Source organism: Notolabrus celidotus, unplaced genomic scaffold, assembly GCF_009762535.1.
Source record: "Notolabrus celidotus isolate fNotCel1 unplaced genomic scaffold, fNotCel1.pri scaffold_123_arrow_ctg1, whole genome shotgun sequence".
NCBI classification, from domain to species: Eukaryota; Metazoa; Chordata; class Actinopteri; order Labriformes; family Labridae; genus Notolabrus; species Notolabrus celidotus.
The window spans coordinates 165,573-181,994 of NW_023260009.1; the positions used below are offsets into that span (position 1 = coordinate 165,573).

Consider the following 16,422-nt stretch of genomic DNA (forward strand, 5'->3'; position numbering starts at 1 on the left):
AACCAGTTTCTCTGGTCCAGGTCTTAAACACAAAGAGCTTCCCCGGTTTAGACCCTGACCTGGTGCTACTCTTGAACCAGTTTCTCTGGTCCTGGTCTTAAACACAAAGAGCTGCCATGGTTTAGACCCTGACCTGGTGCTACTCTTGAACCAGTTTCTCTGGTCCAGGTCTTAAACACAAAGAGCTGTCCCGGTTTAGACCCTGACCTGGTGCTACTCTTGAACCAGTTTCTCTGGTCCAGGTCTTAAACACAAAGAGCTGCCCCGGTTTAGACCCTGACCTGGTGCTACTCTTGAACCAGTTTCTCTGGTCCAGGTCTTAAACACAAAGAGCTGCCCCGGTTTAGACCCTGACCTGGTGCTACTCTTGAACCAGTTTCTCTGGTCCTGGTCTTAAACACAAAGAGCTGCCCCAGTTTAGACCCTGACCTGGTGCTACTCTTGAACCAGTTTCTTTGGCCCAGATCTTAGTTGGTGGAAACACAAAGAGCTGACCCGGTTCAGACCCTGACCTGGTGCAGAAGGTGGATTTAGGTACCTGGTTGTTGAGGAAGGCCTCGGCCTGCTTGGTGTCCCGGAGGAACAGCTGGTAGGCGTGGGACTGGGACAGGAGGTTCTGCCGGTTCTCCCACATCTTGTGGAGCTCGTTCCAGCCCGTGTCCAGGGCCTGGAGACGCTGACGCAGGAACATGTACTGAGAGTCCGTCTGGCCCTGAGTCACCATCTCCCCCATGTCCCTCATCTTCTGGTAGTCCTCCTCGTAGTTCTGGATCTCGTTCTTGATGCCTTCGTGCTGGGCCATGAGCTTCTCGGCCTCGGTCAGGGTGTTGGGCATGTCCTCGGAGGCGATGGCGGTCTGAGTGCGGGACAGCCAGGACTGGAAGTCGTCCAGCTCGCGCAGGAACTGCTGCAGCTTCCTGGCCTCGCCCAGAGACTCTTCCCGGGTCTTCAGGGTGTTCTTCATCTCCTCCCAGACCGCGTTGATCTCGGCCAGGCGGCCCGTGATGGCCTTGGCCTGGTCCGGGTGCTCCTCCGCCAGACGCTCGGCCTCGCCCCGCAGATCCCCCAGTTTGTCCTCGATGGCGGCGAGGTCCCGCTCCATACCGGTCAGTTTCCGCTGCAGGGCCATGACCCCCGTGAGGTCGTTACCCAGCTCCTGGGTGGACTCGATGACTTTGGTCTTCTCTTTGATCCAGGACTTGGTCTCGTTGCAGTCCAGGTGGTAGTTCTGCACCCCGAGAGCCGAGTTCAGGGACTCCTTCTTCTGGTCCAACAGGTCCCGGAACTGGCTCCACCTGTAGGCGGATCAGAGGGTCAGAGGGTCAGAGGATCAGAGGGTCAGAGGATCAGAGGGTCAGAGGATCAGAGGATCAGAGGGTCAGAGGATCAGAGGATCAGAGGGTCAGAGAGTCAGAGGATCAGAGGATCAGAGGGTCAGAGGATCAGAGGGTCAGAGGGTCAGAGGATCAGAGGGTCAGAGAGTCAGAGGATCAGAGGATCAGAGGGTCAGAGGATCAGAGGGTCAGAGAGTCAGAGGATCAGAGGATCAGAGGGTCAGAGGATCAGAGGGTCAGAGGGTCAGAGGATCAGAGGATCAGAGGGTCAGAGGGTCAGATGGTCAGAGGGTCAGAGGATCAGAGGATCAGAGGGTCAGAGGATCAGAGGGTCAGAGGATCAGAGGGTCAAAGGGTCAGAGGGTCAGAGGGTCAGAGGGTCAGAGGATCAGAGGATCAGAGGGTCTCAGAGGGTCAGAGGGTCAGAGGATCAGAGGATCAGAGGGTCTCAGGATCAGAGGGTCAGAGGGTCAGAGGGTCTCAGGTCAGAGGGTCAGAGGATCAGAGGGTCAGAGGGTCAGAGGATCAGTGGGTCAGAGGGTCAGAGGGTCAGAGGATCAGAGGGTCAGAGGGTCAGAGGATCGGAGAGTCAGAGGGTCAGAGGGTCAGAGGGTCAGAGGATCAGAGGATCAGAGGGTCAGAGGGTCAGAGGGTCAGAGGGTCAGGGGGTCAGAGGATCAGAGGGTCAGAGGGTCAGTGGGTCAGTGGGTCAGAGGGTCAGAGGGTCTCAGAGGGTCAGAGGGTCAGAGGGTCAGAGGATCAGAGGGTCAGAGGGTCAGAGGATCAGAGGGTCAGAGGGTCAGAGGGTCAGAGGGTCAGAGGGTCAGAGGGTCAGTGGTGGTCTCTGCGTACCGGTTGTTGAGCTGGTCTTGCTGGGTCTTGATGTCCTTCTGGCTCGGGTGTCCATTGTGCGTCAGCTGGCGAGCGATCTGGTTGACCACGGCGACGCGTGACGCCTGGTTGTTCATCTCCGGCTCCAGACTCTCGAACCTGAAAGAACAGAGTCCAACAGGTCAGCACCGAGCGACAGAGACCAGAACCAGGACCAGGACCAGGTGTGCGGGGTCTCACCTGTGCTGGACCACCTCCAGGTCCTCCAGCTTCTCTGGGATCTCCATGCTGTTCAGCCACTGCTCCTTCTCGTCGATCCAGACCTCGCAGGCGTTGGCCTCGCTGAACATCTTGTAGAGGGCCAGCGCGTCCTGCAGCGCCTGCTTCCTGAGCTTGGTGAGCTCTGACACCTCTCTGTACCGCTCCTCGATGCCCGCCAGGCGACCACGCACCTCCTCAGACTCCGCCTCCTCAGGGGACAGGGAGGCGGCCTGCTCGTGGAGGGAGTCGATGACCGGGCGGTAGCTGGCCACCTCCGCCGCGGCGTCTTTGTGCTTCCTGACCAGAGCCTGCGTGGAGAACTCGTCGTGTCCCGTCTCGCCGCTGGAGACGATCCTCAGGGCGTCCAGGGTCCAGGCGTCCACGTCGTCGGCGTCCGCCTGGAACTGGTGCAGAGCCAGAGCTCCCTCCAACCTCGTCTTCCTCGCCGCCGCCAGCTGCTCCAGCGCCGCCCACTGAGCCTTCAGGTCGGCGATGCGGTCCTGGATCTTGGTGGCGGCGAAGTGTCCCGCCTCCACCATGGCCTCGCCCTCCGTGATGGTCTGCTGGAGGTGTCCCGCCCGCCCGGTCATCTCGTCCTCTAAGGCGCGCTGCTGGCTGAGGAGGCGCAGCGCCCCCGTCAGGTCTTTGCCGTGCTCCAGGGAGGACAGGATCTGCTCCTTCTCACGGATCCAGCCCTCCTCCTCCGCCATGTCCCAGAAGAACTTCCAGAGACGGCGGGACTCCTCCAGGCGGGCGCGGCGCTCGGCGGCCAGCTGGGTCAGCTCCTGGTAGCAGAAGTCCAGGTGAGAGACCCGGTCCAGGATTACCTGAGGGTCACAGGGCTTGTAGCCTGGACAGGAAGAGGATTTTATCAGGACTGGTATTGTTTGACTGCAGAAAGAAGCATCAGAGGACAGACACACAGAGGACAAGGTCTACTGAGGGACCCTGATCCAGGATCAACATCAGGAGGTCAAGACTGCAGGACAGAGTTAAACTCAGGGACAAGGACCCTCAGGGACAGGGACTCTAAGGGACAAGGACTCTCAGGAACAGGGTCTCTGAGGGAGTCTCCGAGACAGGGACACTCGGGAACATGGACTCTTAGGGACAAGGAATCTCAGGGACAGGGACTCTCAGGGAAAAAGACTCTCAGGAACTCTCAGGGTCTCTCAGGGACAGGGAGCCTCAGGAACATGGACTTTTAGGGACAAGGACACTCAGGGAGACTCAGGGACACTTTGGAAAAAGGACTCTCAAGAACTCTCAGAGACACTCAGGGACACATAGGGACAGGGACTCTCAGAGACACTCAGGGACAGGGGTTCTCAGGGACTCTCAGAGACATTCAGGGACAGGGACTTTTAAGGACTCTCAGGGACAGGGACTCTGGAGGACTCTCAGAGACACTCAGGAACAAGAACTCTCAGGGACAGGGACACTCAGGAACAAGGACTCTCAGAGACACTCAGGGACAGGGACTTTCAAGGACTCTCAGGGACAGGGACTCTCAAGGACCCTCAGAGACACTCAGGTACAGGGACTCTGAAGGACTCTCAAAGACACTCAGGAACAAGGACTCTCAGAGACACTCAGGGACAGGAACTTTTAAGGACTCTCAGGGACAGGGACGCTGAAGGACTCTCAGGGACAGGGACCCTGAAGGACTCTCAGGGACAGGTCTTGCGACTCACCGTCATCGTTGATGGAGAACTTCTGGGCGTTGGTGGCGACGGCCTTCACGCGGTCCGCCTGGATGGCGATGTCGGCCTCCACCAGAGCGTGTTTCTGCATCAGGTCCTCGACCCCCAACAGGTGCTTCCCGTAGTCCTGGGACAGCAGCAACATCTGGAACAGAGCAGATCACAGTCAGTACAGACCCCCCCTACACCTGGATCCCCTCCTCTGCACCAGTAGACCCCCCCAGGTCAGGGTGTTCTCAGCGTACCTTCATCTCGTCCATCCAGTCCATGATGTGGAGCATCTCCTGGAAGACCCTCTGCAGACCCAGGTTCATCTCCAGCCTCTGCCTGCGGGCCTTCAGGAGCTCCAGCAGGTACTCCCAGAGCCGGATCACGTTGTCCTTCCGGGCCGTGATGCGTTTGATGTCGTGGTAATGTTCCACGTCCAGTTCCTTCGCCACAGAGACCACGGCCTGGACCCGCTCCTCGTAGGCCGCGATGTCCGTCTCGATGGCCTCGTGTTTCTTGGTGGCCGCCTCCACGGCCTGCAGGTCGAATCCAAAGTTATCCTGGGGGGACAGGGAGGACAGACCATGTGAGACCACGATGAAGGAGCAGAAACTAAAACCCTGAACCACCTGAGAGGATCCTCCTACCTGGGACACGAGCCGCTGGTTCTCGCTGAGCCAGGTCTCCCTCATGGCGGCCTTACGGTCGAAGCGCCGGGCCAGCTGCTCCAGTTTCTCCTGACGGATCAGCTCAGTCCTCAGAGCCAGCTCCCTCTCATGCTCCGCCTTCTCCAGACGCTCCCAGGCCTGCAGAGACCGGGCGGGACCAGATCCACAATGAGACAAAAACCTCACTGACTTACCTGTACAGAGCCGAAACCACCTGCAGAGTCCTCTACTCTGACTGAAACCTGCAGAGTCCTCTAGACTGACTGAAACCTGCAGAGTCCTCTAGACTGACTGAAACCTGCAGAGTCCCCTACACGGACTGAAACCTGCAGAGTCCTCTACGCTGACTGAAACCTGCAGAGTCCTCTACGCTGACTGAAACCTGCAGAGTCCTCTACCCTGACTGAAACCTGCAGAGTCCTCTACGCTGACTGAAACCTGCAGAGTCCTCTACTCTGACTGAAACCTGTAGAGTCCTCTACACGGACTGAAACCTGCAGAGTCCTCTAGACTGACTGAAACCTGCAGAGTCCTCTAGACTGACTGAAACCTGCAGAGTCCTCTACGCTGACTGAAACCTGCAGAGTCCTCTACGCTGACTGAAACCTGCAGAGTCCCTACGTGGACTGAAACCTGCAGAGTCCTCTACTCTGACTGAAACCTGCAGAGCTGCAGAGTCCTCTACTCTGACTGAAACCTGCAGAGCTGCAGAGTCCTCTACTCTGACTGAAACCTGCAGAGTCCTCTACGCTGACTGAAACCTGCAGAGTCCTCTACTCTGACTGAAACCTGCAGAGCTGCAGAGTCCTCTACTCTGACTGAAACCTGCAGAGCTGCAGAGTCCTCTACTCTGACTGAAACCTGCAGAGTCCTCTACACTGACTGAAACCTGCAGAGTCCTCTACTCTGACTGAAACCTGCAGAGTCCTCTACTCTGACTGAAACCTGCAGAGTCCTCTGAAACTGGACTTTGTGCTGCCCCTCACCTTGTTGATGTCTGAGATCAGCTTCCCCTCGCGGGGCATGTAGACCTTCTGATTGTTGGCCCTCATCTTGCTCTGGATGGTGAACAGGAGAACCTCCAGGTTCCCTTTCTCCGTGAACCTGAGGACAGAGGAGACAAGGACACAGAGGAGGAGGTGAGGATGGTCTTGATGAAGAGGAGGAGTCTCGCTCAGGCTGAAGGGGGTGCAGGTCTTACTTGGGGGGCTTCTCCACGGTCCTGTAGGTGTTGAAGGCCTGGAGCTGCTGCTGGACCCCCAGCAGAGAGTTGGCGAACTTCCTGTTGTTGAGGATGATGATGGTCTGCTCGATCCACTCCAGGAGGTCTGAGGCCAGAGACTCGTACTTCTCCACCATCTTCTCCGTCTCGATGGCGTTGTCCAAAACCTGGACGGAGACAGAGACAGAGACAGACATGAGAGACGTTCATGCAGAGCCTCTGAGGGCCGGTTCACATGGACTCCATGCTTATAAGAGACCGGTCTAAACTGCAGGTCCAGGTTTTAAGAGTCTGACCTTCCCGATGCGTTTCCCCTCCACCTTCAGAGCCTTCATCTTGGAGAAGTAGTGATAGTACGTGACCACGTAGGTGATGACGGACTTCTCATCAGGATGGTCCACGCTGATATCTGAGACACAAAGAGGGTACCCCGTCAGAGGAGTCCTGAACCCCTGAGGACTACAGGGTCAGGATGGAGAGAGGAGCTCTGGGACAAAGTTAGGCCGGTATGTTCCAGTCAGGTTTATTTAATCTTGATGTCAGGTTTATTTAATCTTGATGTCAGGTTTATTTAATCTTGATGTCAGGTTTGTTTAATCTTGATGTCAGGTTTAGTTAATCTGGATGTCAGGTTTATTCAATCTTGACGTCAGGTTTATTTAATCTTGACGTCAGGTTTATTTAATCTTGATGTCAGGTTTATTTAATCTTGATGTCAGGTTTATTCAATCTTGACGTCAGGTTTATTTAATCTTGATGTCAGGTTGAGTTAATCTTGATGTCAGGTTTATTCAATCTTGATGTCAGGTTTATTTAATCTTGATGTCAGGTTTATTCAATCTTGATGTCAGGTTTATTTAATCTTGATGTCAGGTTTATTCAATCTTGATGTCAGGTTTAGTTAATCTTGATGTCAGGTTTAGTTAATCTTGACGTCAGGTTTATTCAATCTTGATGTCAGGTTTAGTTAATCTTGATGTCAGGTTTATTTAATCTTGATGTCAGGTTGAGTTAATCTTGATGTCAGGTTTATTCAATCTTGATGTCAGGTTTATTTAATCTTGATGTCAGGTTTATTCAATCTTGATGTCAGGTTTATTTAATCTTGATGTCAGGTTTATTCAATCTTGATGTCAGGTTTAGTTAATCTTGATGTCAGGTTTAGTTAATCTTGACGTCAGGTTTATTCAATCTTGATGTCAGGTTTAGTTAATCTTGATGTCAGGTTTATTAAATCTTGACGTTAGATTTATTTAATCTTGACGTCAGGTTTATTTAATCTTGATGTCAGGTTTATTTAACCTTGACGTCAGCTTTATTTAATCTTGACGTCAGGTTTATTTAACCTTGACGTCAGGTTTATTTAATCTTGACGTCAGGTTTATTTAATCTTGACGTCAGGTTTATTAAATCTTGATGTCAGGTTTATTTAATCTTGACGTCAGGTTTATTTAATCTTGACGTCAGGTTTATTAAATCTTGATGTCAGGTTTATTTAATCTTGATGTCAGGTTTATTTAATCTTGATGTCAGGTTTATTTAATCTTGATGTCAGGTTTAGTTAATCTTGAGGTCAGGTTGATCTAATCTTGATGTCAGGTTTATTTAATCTTGACGTCAGGTTTATTTAATCTTGATGTCAGGTTTATTTAATCTTGACGTCAGGTTTATTTAATCTTGAGGTCAGGTTTATTTAATCTTGAGGTCAGGTTTATTTAATCTTGAGGTCAGGTTTAGTTAATCTTGATGTCAGGTTTATTTAATCTTGAGGTCAGGTTGATCTAATCTTGAGGTCAGGTTTATGATCTTGTCCTCAGGTTTATTTAATCTTGACGTCAGGTTTATGATCTTGACGTCAGGTTTATTTAATCTTGACGTCAGGTTTATTTAATCTTGATGTCAGGTTTATTTAATCTTGACGTCAGGTTTAGTTAATCTTGATGTCAGGTTTATTTAATCTTGATGTCAGGTTTATTTAATCTTGATGTCAGGTTTAGTTAATCTTGAGGTCAGGTTGATCTAATCTTGAGGTCAGGTTTATGATCTTGTCCTCAGGTTTATTTAATCTTGACGTCAGGTTTATGATCTTGACGTCAGGTTTATTTAATCTTGACGTCAGGTTTATTTAATCTTGAGGTCAGGTTTATTTAATCTTGAGGTCAGGTTTATTTAATCTTGATGTCAGGTTTAGTTAATCTTGAGGTCAGGTTTATTTAATCTTGAGGTCAGGTTTATGATCTTGTCCTCAGGTTTATTTAATCTTGATGTCAGGTTTAGTTAATCTTGAGGTCAGGTTTAGTTAATCTTGAGGTCAGGTTTATGATCTTGTCCTCAGGTTTAGTCTCACCCTCGGGGTCCAGCAGTGAGGTCAGGCCCAGGTGTTGCTCGGCCAGGTTGAAGGCGTTCTGCAGGTTATGGTGAGCGTTGGATTTCTTCAGTTTGTCAAAGTCGATCAGATCGGGTCTGAAAATAAAAAAAACAAGATCATAAAACAGGAAATACCTGTGACACCTGAGGGGGGAGGAGTTACCTGTGACACCTGAGGGGGGAGGAGTTACCTGTGACACCTGAGAGGGGAGGAGTTACCTGTGTTTGTGGATGAGAGCGTTGAAAGCCATCCCGTCTCTCCAGCTGGTGGTGAAGTTGTGGATGTTCACGTTCGGATACCTGAGGACAGAAACAGGATTCAGAGACCAGGAAGAGGGGGAGGAGTCAGACAGGGGACACCAGGAAGAGGGGGAGGAGTCAGTCAAGGGACACCAGGAAGAAGGGGAGGAGTCAGTCAGGGGACACTAGAAAGAGGGGGAGGAGTCAGACAGGGGACATAAGGAAGAAGGGGAGGAGTCAGTCAGGGGACACCAGGAAGAAGGGGAGGAGTCAGTCAGGGGACATAAGGAAGAAGGGGAGGAGTCAGTCAGGGGACACCAGGAAGAAGGGGAGGAGTCAGTCAGGGGACACTAGAAAGAGGGGGAGGAGTCAGTCAAGGGACACCAGGAAGAAGGGGAGGAGTCAGTCAGGGGACATAAGGAAGAAGGGGAGGAGTCAGTCAGGGGACACCAGGAAGAAGGGGAGGAGTCAGACAGGGGACACCAGGAAGAAGGGGAGGAGTCAGACAGGGGACACCAGGAAGAAGGGGAGGAGTCAGTCAGGGGACACCAGGAAGAAGGGGAGGAGTCAGTCAGGGGACATAAGGAAGAGGGGGAGGAGTCAGACAGGGGACACCAGAAAGAGGGGGAGGAGTCAGGTATCATCCCTGTGACTGTGTCGCCTCCTCACAGACTCAGGACCTTCACAGGGATCTGACTCTGGGCAGATCTCTGAACAGGGTCTCAGAGGGACCAGGAGAGTCTCACCCGGCAGTCTTCATCTGACACCACAGCAGCAGGGCGTCTTTAGCAGATCTCTTCTCTTTGTTGTCTTCAGTCTCCACGCTGATGTCCTGGATCTGAAGACAGAAAGACAACACAGTGACCCCCGGCACAACAACAACAACAACAACAACAACAACAACAACAACAACAACAGAGCAGACAGGCTCAGGATAAAGAGACTGAGATGTAGAGGTCCCAGCTCTGCAGACAGCTGCTGCTCTGATTGGGCGATCTAACAGGAAGTGTGATCCAATTGGTCAGACTTTCAATCAAACAGGGAAAGGTCAAAGGTTAACCTGGACTGTGTTTCTATGGTGACAGTCTGCAGTCAGTAAAACTTTAACCTGAGCTGTTTGATAACAGACAGGGAGGCCGTCGACCAATCAGAGGGCAGCGTGTTAATGAGTAATGAACGGGGCGGGGCTTGTGTCTGTCCAGCCTGACAACATGCTGAGGTTGTGTGTGTGAGTGTGTGTGTGTGTGTGTGTGTGTGTGTGTGTGTGTGTGTGTGTGTGTACCTGGAAGCGGAGGATGATGGTCCAGATGAGGCCCAGCACCAGTCGGTGGTTCCCGTCCACGATGTCATGTGACCCCATGTTCTCCAGGTGAACCCGCTGCTCCTTCAGGAACTGCAGAGCTTTGTCCACGTTCTCCAGACAGTGGATCCTCATCCGGCCCTTCGTGGGCTTCGGCTGGACGCAGACATTAACAGAGGAGAAGAAGAAGAAGAAGAAGAAGAAGAAGAAGAAGAAGAAGAAGAAGAAGAAGAAGAAGAAGAAGAAGAAGATGAGAGGTTGGTGTCAGAGGCGTGTTGAGCTGCAGTTCCTCTGACAGCCACCAGAGGCGGCTGTGAGCACACTGACAGGTGACTGCATCACATCAGGCCTCTCTATAAACAAACAGGAAATACTGAGAGTCTGATTTTCACAATAAAAGACCCGGAAACTTAAAGAGAGACTCAGACTGTTTGTTTTCATACAGGAAGTAAAGAAACCATCGAGTCCCTGAACGCAGCACAGGAAGAGAGTCAACAGCTAAGTGTCCTTGGTCTTCAGGAGGGGAAGGGGGGGGACCAGGGCCAGCACACACACACACACACACACACACACACACACACACACACACACACACACACACACACACACACAGCCCCTATCTAGTGTCAGGGAGTCCACCAGCTCAGTCTGGTTTTATGTTTGAAGAGGAAAACAGGAAGTAGGACACACCTGGAGCCCCTCACACACACACACACACACACACACACACACACACACACACACACACACACACACACACACACACACAGAGAGTGCTGTGGGCAGAGTCAGTCCTCTCTTGGACAATGTGGACACTGAGCCGTCTCTGTCCTCACTGTGTCACCCTCTGTACAGCGCAGCTAGCCTAGCTTAGCATAAAGACTGGAAGCTGGGGAAAACTGTTAGCATGCCCCTGTCTGAGGTTTACACCAAACACCTGGATCCAGTTTAAAGAACAACCTGCACCGTGAATACAGTGTGTATACAGTGTGTATGCAGTGTGTATACAGTGTGTATGTAGTGTGTATACAGTGTGTATGTAGTGTGGATACAGCGTGTATGCAGTGAGTATACAGTGTGTGTGTGTGTGTGTGTGTGTGTGCATTGTGTATACAGTGTGTATGCAGTGTGTGTGCAGTGTGTGTGCAGTGTGTATACAGTGTGTATACAGTGTGTATACAGTGTGTGTGTGCAGTGTGTATACAGTGTGGTGCAGTATGTGTACAGTGTGTATTCAGTGTGTATGCAGTGAGTATACAGTGTGTGTGTGTGTGTGTGTGTGTGTGTGTGTGTGTGCAGTGTGTATACAGTGTGTATGCAGTGTGTATACAGTGTGTATACAGTGTGTATACAGTGTGTATTCAGTGTGTGTGCTGTGTGTGTGCAGTGTGTATACAGTGTGTATACAGTGTGTGTGTGCAGTGTGTATACAGTGTGGTGCAGTATGTATACAGTGTGTATTCAGTGTGTATGTAGTGTGTATACAGTGTGTGTGCTGTGTGTGTGCAGTGTGTATACAGTGTGTATACAGTGTGTGTGCTGTGTGTGTGCAGTGTGTATACAGTGTGTATACAGTGTGTATGTAGTGTGTATACAGTGTGTATGTAGTGTGTATACAGTGTGTATACACTGTGTGTGCTGTGTGTATACAGTGTGTATGCACTGTGTATACAGTGTGTATGTAGTGTGTATACAGTGTGTATACACTGTGTGTGCTGTGTGTACACAGTGTGTATGTAGTGTGTATACAGTGTGTATACAGTTTGTATACACTGTGTGTGCTGTGTGTATACAGTGTGTATACAGTGTGTATACAGTGTGTATACAGTTTGTATACACTGTGTGTGCTGTGTGTGTGCAGTGTGTATACAGTGTGTATACAGTGTGGATGCAGTGTGTGCATTGTGTGTGTAGTGTGTATAGTGTGTAGTCGTACCAGTCTCTCTCCTGACAGGACCTCCAGCAGCTTGATGAGCATGCGTCCGTCCCTCAGGTCCATGTAGAGGTCTGTGATCCTGCAGGAGACTCTGGACAGGTGAGAGTTCACCCACTTAGTGAAGGTCTTCTTCTGCACCGCCTCGCGCTCATCTGAAAACACACACACACACACACACACACACACACACACACACACACACACACACACACACACACACAGACACACAAACATGCAGAAACACACACACACACACACACACACACAATGAGTTAGTTAAGTCAAAGATTGCTAACAGCTGTTAGCCACATTAGCTCGTGAGTGTGTGCAGGTGTGTGTGTGTGTGTTTGGGTCTTTCATCACTGCCACTGCAGCTCCACATGATGTCACTGTGACATCATCTTCATGGGGTGTGAAAAGGTCCTGCTGACAGACAGGAAGTGTACACTGATCCCTACAAAATAAAAGCTGGGTCTCTGGCTGCAGCAGAAACAGTGAAATGAATCTGACACGGTCTCGTCTGCCTCGCCTCCTGCTCTCCTCTGATTGGTCAGCAGGCAGTCTGTGACTTTAGAAACAAAACCTAGCTCACTGACAGTATCTAAATGATGATGTCATCAGTCTGCATCGACCAATCAAACACAGGCGGGGTCACATTCCTGCAGGATGACTTAAACACACACGCTGAGTTTCTGTCGTGTGTCGTCCTCTGAGGAGGAGCAGCATCAGTCCCCGGACACCTCAGGTTCAGGCTGAGGGGCCGGGTCCCCGGACGCCTCAGGTTCAGGCTGAGGGGCCGGGTCCCCGGACGCCTCAGGTTCAGGCTGAGGGGCCGGTCTGAGGTCTGAGGTCTAAGGGTGTAAGGTCTGAGGTCAGAGACTGGATGACCACGCTGATGATTAACACCTCTAAACTGTCCTCCTCTCATCATGTCTGCAGCAGAAACAGGAGGACTCATCGTGGACCTGATCAGACCTCCTTCAGGGTCCAGGTCTGAGTGTTTCACCTCACAGACCACGTTAGAGAGACTCTGAAGTCAATTCATCTCAGATTAAAGCTCCTCCTGAAGCAGGATCTTTACATCCTGTCCCTCTGATCCAGACGGGCCAACAGAGACCCGTCTCACACCTCTGAGGTCAGACCCCGCCCCCCTTCATTCAGACCAACATGAAGCAGAAATCTGTGACCGGACACCTGAACCTGCGTCTGCATTAAAACCCTTCAGTGTGACTCTAGGGAGAGCAAAACCATCTCAGACTGATCCAGAATCAAGACTTCACCCTGATGGACCTGCAGAGTCTCTGATGGTCTCTCTGTGACCTCTGACCCCTCTGGCTCCTCCTCTTCTTACCTTGCAGCTGTTTGAATCGACCCTCCAGCAGGTTGTAGTTTGGCGTCTGCTGAGCCGGGTCCGGCGACGCCCACTCCGCCTCCATCGGCGCCAAAACTCTAACAGCACCCGCAGAAAGAACTACAACTCCCAGAAAGCAAGGCCTGATGGGTAAAACACCTGAGATCAACCCACGGAGAGCGCAGAGACGACGGGCCGGGACATAGCTTCACTTTAGACCTCCATGAAGACGAGCAGGGACACACGCCGAGGAGGAGGAGGAGGAGGAGGAGGAGGAGGAGGAGGAGGAAGAGGACGAGGAGGACGAGGACGAGGAGGACGAGGAGGACGAGGGGCTGAGCCTCAGACGGGAGTCAATAATCCTTCTTCTCTAAATCAACAGAACTCAACCAGCCCGTCCAAATCCCAGACCAGGTCCAACAAGTAGACAGAAAAGGAGAGCCGGAGACTTTCAGAATAAAATCCAGATTCCAAAATAAAATCCTCAAAGAGACGAAGATCTGCAGACGAGTTAAAACCACAGAAGAAGAGACACGACTCAACTAAAGACGACCGCCGCGTGTTTCAGGAGGCGAGAGAGAGAGAACGAGTCCAGAGGTCAAAGTGACGCTCGCAGGATGTGTGTGTGTGTGTGTGTGTGTGTGTGTGTGTGTGTGTGTGTGTGTGTGTGTGTGGGGCCCTGCCCAACGCTCCAATCATTCTTCTTCTGCTGAGGTTTCCTGCTCACACTGATTGTTCTCTGTTTCCCTCCAGAACACACACACACACACACACACACACACACACACACGCACACACGCACACACACACCTACACAGAGCCCCGCCCACTGCAAACAGGGGGAGGGGGGGTCACGGTTCAAAGATAAGACGTGTGAATCCAGGTCTGGAAGTTCCCATGTTCAGGTGAGCGTTTGAACGCTTCGTGAGGTCAGTGTCTGTGTTCACTGAATGGAAACGTGTGTGTGTGTGTGTGTGTGTGTGTGTGTGTGTGTGTGTGTGTGTGTGTGTGTGTGTGTGTGTGTGTGTTATTCTGTAGATGTTATTCTCCTGCTGTGTTTGTCTCTGTGTGTTTTTACATGTTCTTTAAATCTCTGATTTTAATCTTTGAATATCTGAAAACACTAAAAACTTTCTTATTTATTTCTAATTCTTCTTTAAATATCAATCTAAAGATCATTGTCATTATTATCAGAGTTATTTGAATATTATCAATATTTTATTCAGTCTTTTTATTATTGTTTCAAATTTTTATATTATTTTTTTATAATTTCTAATTTTATTATTTGGCTAAAATCTTTATTTGTATTATTTTAAAAACAATTCATTTGTGTTTTTTAGCACAATAATAATAATAATAATAATAATAATAATAATAATTGTATGATTTGTATCACTCCAATAATGATTACTTTTCTTTGTATTATTTTATTTATAAGTATTTCTGATGTTCAGACTCCTCTCAGTGTCATCAGCCAATCAGAACACAGCTTTACAATGATGTCATCAGAGGGTGTGTGTGTGGGGGGGGCTTCCCTTCATTGTTCCTCCACATTCCTGACTGAAGGACAGGAAGTGAGAGACAAACATCCTGTGGGCACACACATATACACACACACACACACACACACACACACACACACACACACACACTCTCCTGGTTAAACATTCAGATGTGGATTTATTATTTATTTATATAAAGTCAGAGAGGAGCTTTAACTCTCCTCCTCCCTTCCTCTCTCCTCCTCCTTAACTCCTTGTTTCCTCCCCTCCTCTCTGAGACTACCTTTGATTGACGGCTGTAAGGACCCACCCACCACAGGAAGTGATGTCATGTAATGAAGCTGATGTTAGCCTCATGTTAGCTCTGCTGCCCTCTAGTGTTCAGTCTGATCATCACGCCTCAACTCAGAGAACAATCAGAGCTCTGTGAGGGCAGAGTGATGCATCATGGGACGTCTGCAGACTCGCTGCAGCTCAGTCAGAGAGGTCTGAGTCTGAGGTTCAGAGAGTGATGCATCATGGGAAGTCTGCAGCTCAGTCAGAGAGGTTTGAGTCTGAGGTTCAGAGAGTGATGCATCATGGGAAATCTGCAGCTCAGTCAGAGAGGTTTGAGTCTGAGGTTCAGAGAGTGATGCATCATGGGAAGTCTGCAGCTCAGTCAGAGAGGTTTGAGTCTGAGGTTCAGAGAGTGATGCATCATGGGAAGTCTGCAGCTCAGTCAGAGAGGTCCTGAGTCTAGGTTCAGAGAGTGATGCATCATGGGAAGTCTGCAGCTCAGTCAGAGAGGTTTGAGTCTGAGGTTCAAAGAGTGATGCATCATGGGAAGTCTGCAGCTCAGTCAGAGAGGTCTGAGTCTGAGGTTCAGAGAGTGATGCATCATGGGAAATCTGCAGCTCAGTCAGAGAGGTCTGAGTCTGAGGTTCAGAGAGTGATGCATCATGGGAAGTCTGCAGCTCAGTCAGAGAGGTCTGAGTCTGAGGTTCAGAGAGTGATGCATCATGGGAAGTCTGCAGCTCAGTCAGAGAGGTCTGAGTCTGATATTCAGAGAGTGATGCATCATGGGAAGTCTGCGGGGCACCTACCTGCGAGCGCCTTGATGCGTGAGCGTTCGAAGAGGCGGGCCGAGCTGTTCTCGTTGTCCCACTCATCGTCCCAGCGGTTGTTGACCGTGTCGTTGCTGCTGTAGTGCTGCTGCAGCTCCATGTGGTCGAAGTCGGCGGCCACCGTCGTCATCATGACCTCTGACCTCTGACACACGCCTCGATGTCAACGGAGACTCGTCCACATCGACGACTTCAGGCCGAGCCCTGAGGAGAGACAGGAAGACCACATGACGTCACATTAACAGTCTGTGCTGCGAAACGACAACAACAACAACAACAACAACATCGACAACAACAAGATCAACAACAACAACAACAACAACAAGATCAACAACAACAACAACAACAACAAGATCAACAACAACAAGATCAACAACAACAACAACAACAAGATCAACAACAACAAGATCAACAACAACAAGATCAACAACAACAAGATCAACAACAACAGATCAACAACAACAATGACAAGCAACAACAACAACAACAAGATCAACACAACAACAACAACAAGATCAACAACAACAAGATCAACAACAACAACAAGATCAACAACAACAAGATCAACAACAACAAGATCAACAACAAACAAGATCACACAACAAGATCAACAACA

General features: G+C 50.4%; 1 protein-coding gene across 1 annotated transcript in view; it reads right to left on the reverse strand.

The window, feature by feature from the left end:
* The window catches only part of LOC117808551 (spectrin beta chain, non-erythrocytic 1-like), a 25,435-nt gene extending 9,415 nt beyond the window's left edge, over window positions 1–16,020 (reverse strand). Inside the window, exons 1-15 of the mRNA XM_034678268.1 lie at window positions 15,786–16,020; window positions 11,851–12,002; window positions 9,897–10,070; window positions 9,361–9,452; window positions 8,594–8,674; window positions 8,355–8,470; window positions 6,304–6,416; window positions 5,987–6,174; window positions 5,772–5,889; window positions 4,765–4,923; window positions 4,375–4,677; window positions 4,121–4,274; window positions 2,406–3,276; window positions 2,187–2,324; window positions 539–1,295 (exon numbers count right to left, since the gene is read on the reverse strand). Coding sequence (XP_034534159.1) covers window positions 539–1,295; window positions 2,187–2,324; window positions 2,406–3,276; window positions 4,121–4,274; window positions 4,375–4,677; window positions 4,765–4,923; window positions 5,772–5,889; window positions 5,987–6,174; window positions 6,304–6,416; window positions 8,355–8,470; window positions 8,594–8,674; window positions 9,361–9,452; window positions 9,897–10,070; window positions 11,851–12,002; window positions 15,786–15,939 — 3,570 coding nt within the window. The 5' untranslated portion in view covers window positions 15,940–16,020. The remainder of the gene's footprint in view (window positions 1–538; window positions 1,296–2,186; window positions 2,325–2,405; window positions 3,277–4,120; window positions 4,275–4,374; window positions 4,678–4,764; window positions 4,924–5,771; window positions 5,890–5,986; window positions 6,175–6,303; window positions 6,417–8,354; window positions 8,471–8,593; window positions 8,675–9,360; window positions 9,453–9,896; window positions 10,071–11,850; window positions 12,003–15,785) is intronic.
* Between the last annotated feature and the right edge of the window lie 402 nt (window positions 16,021–16,422).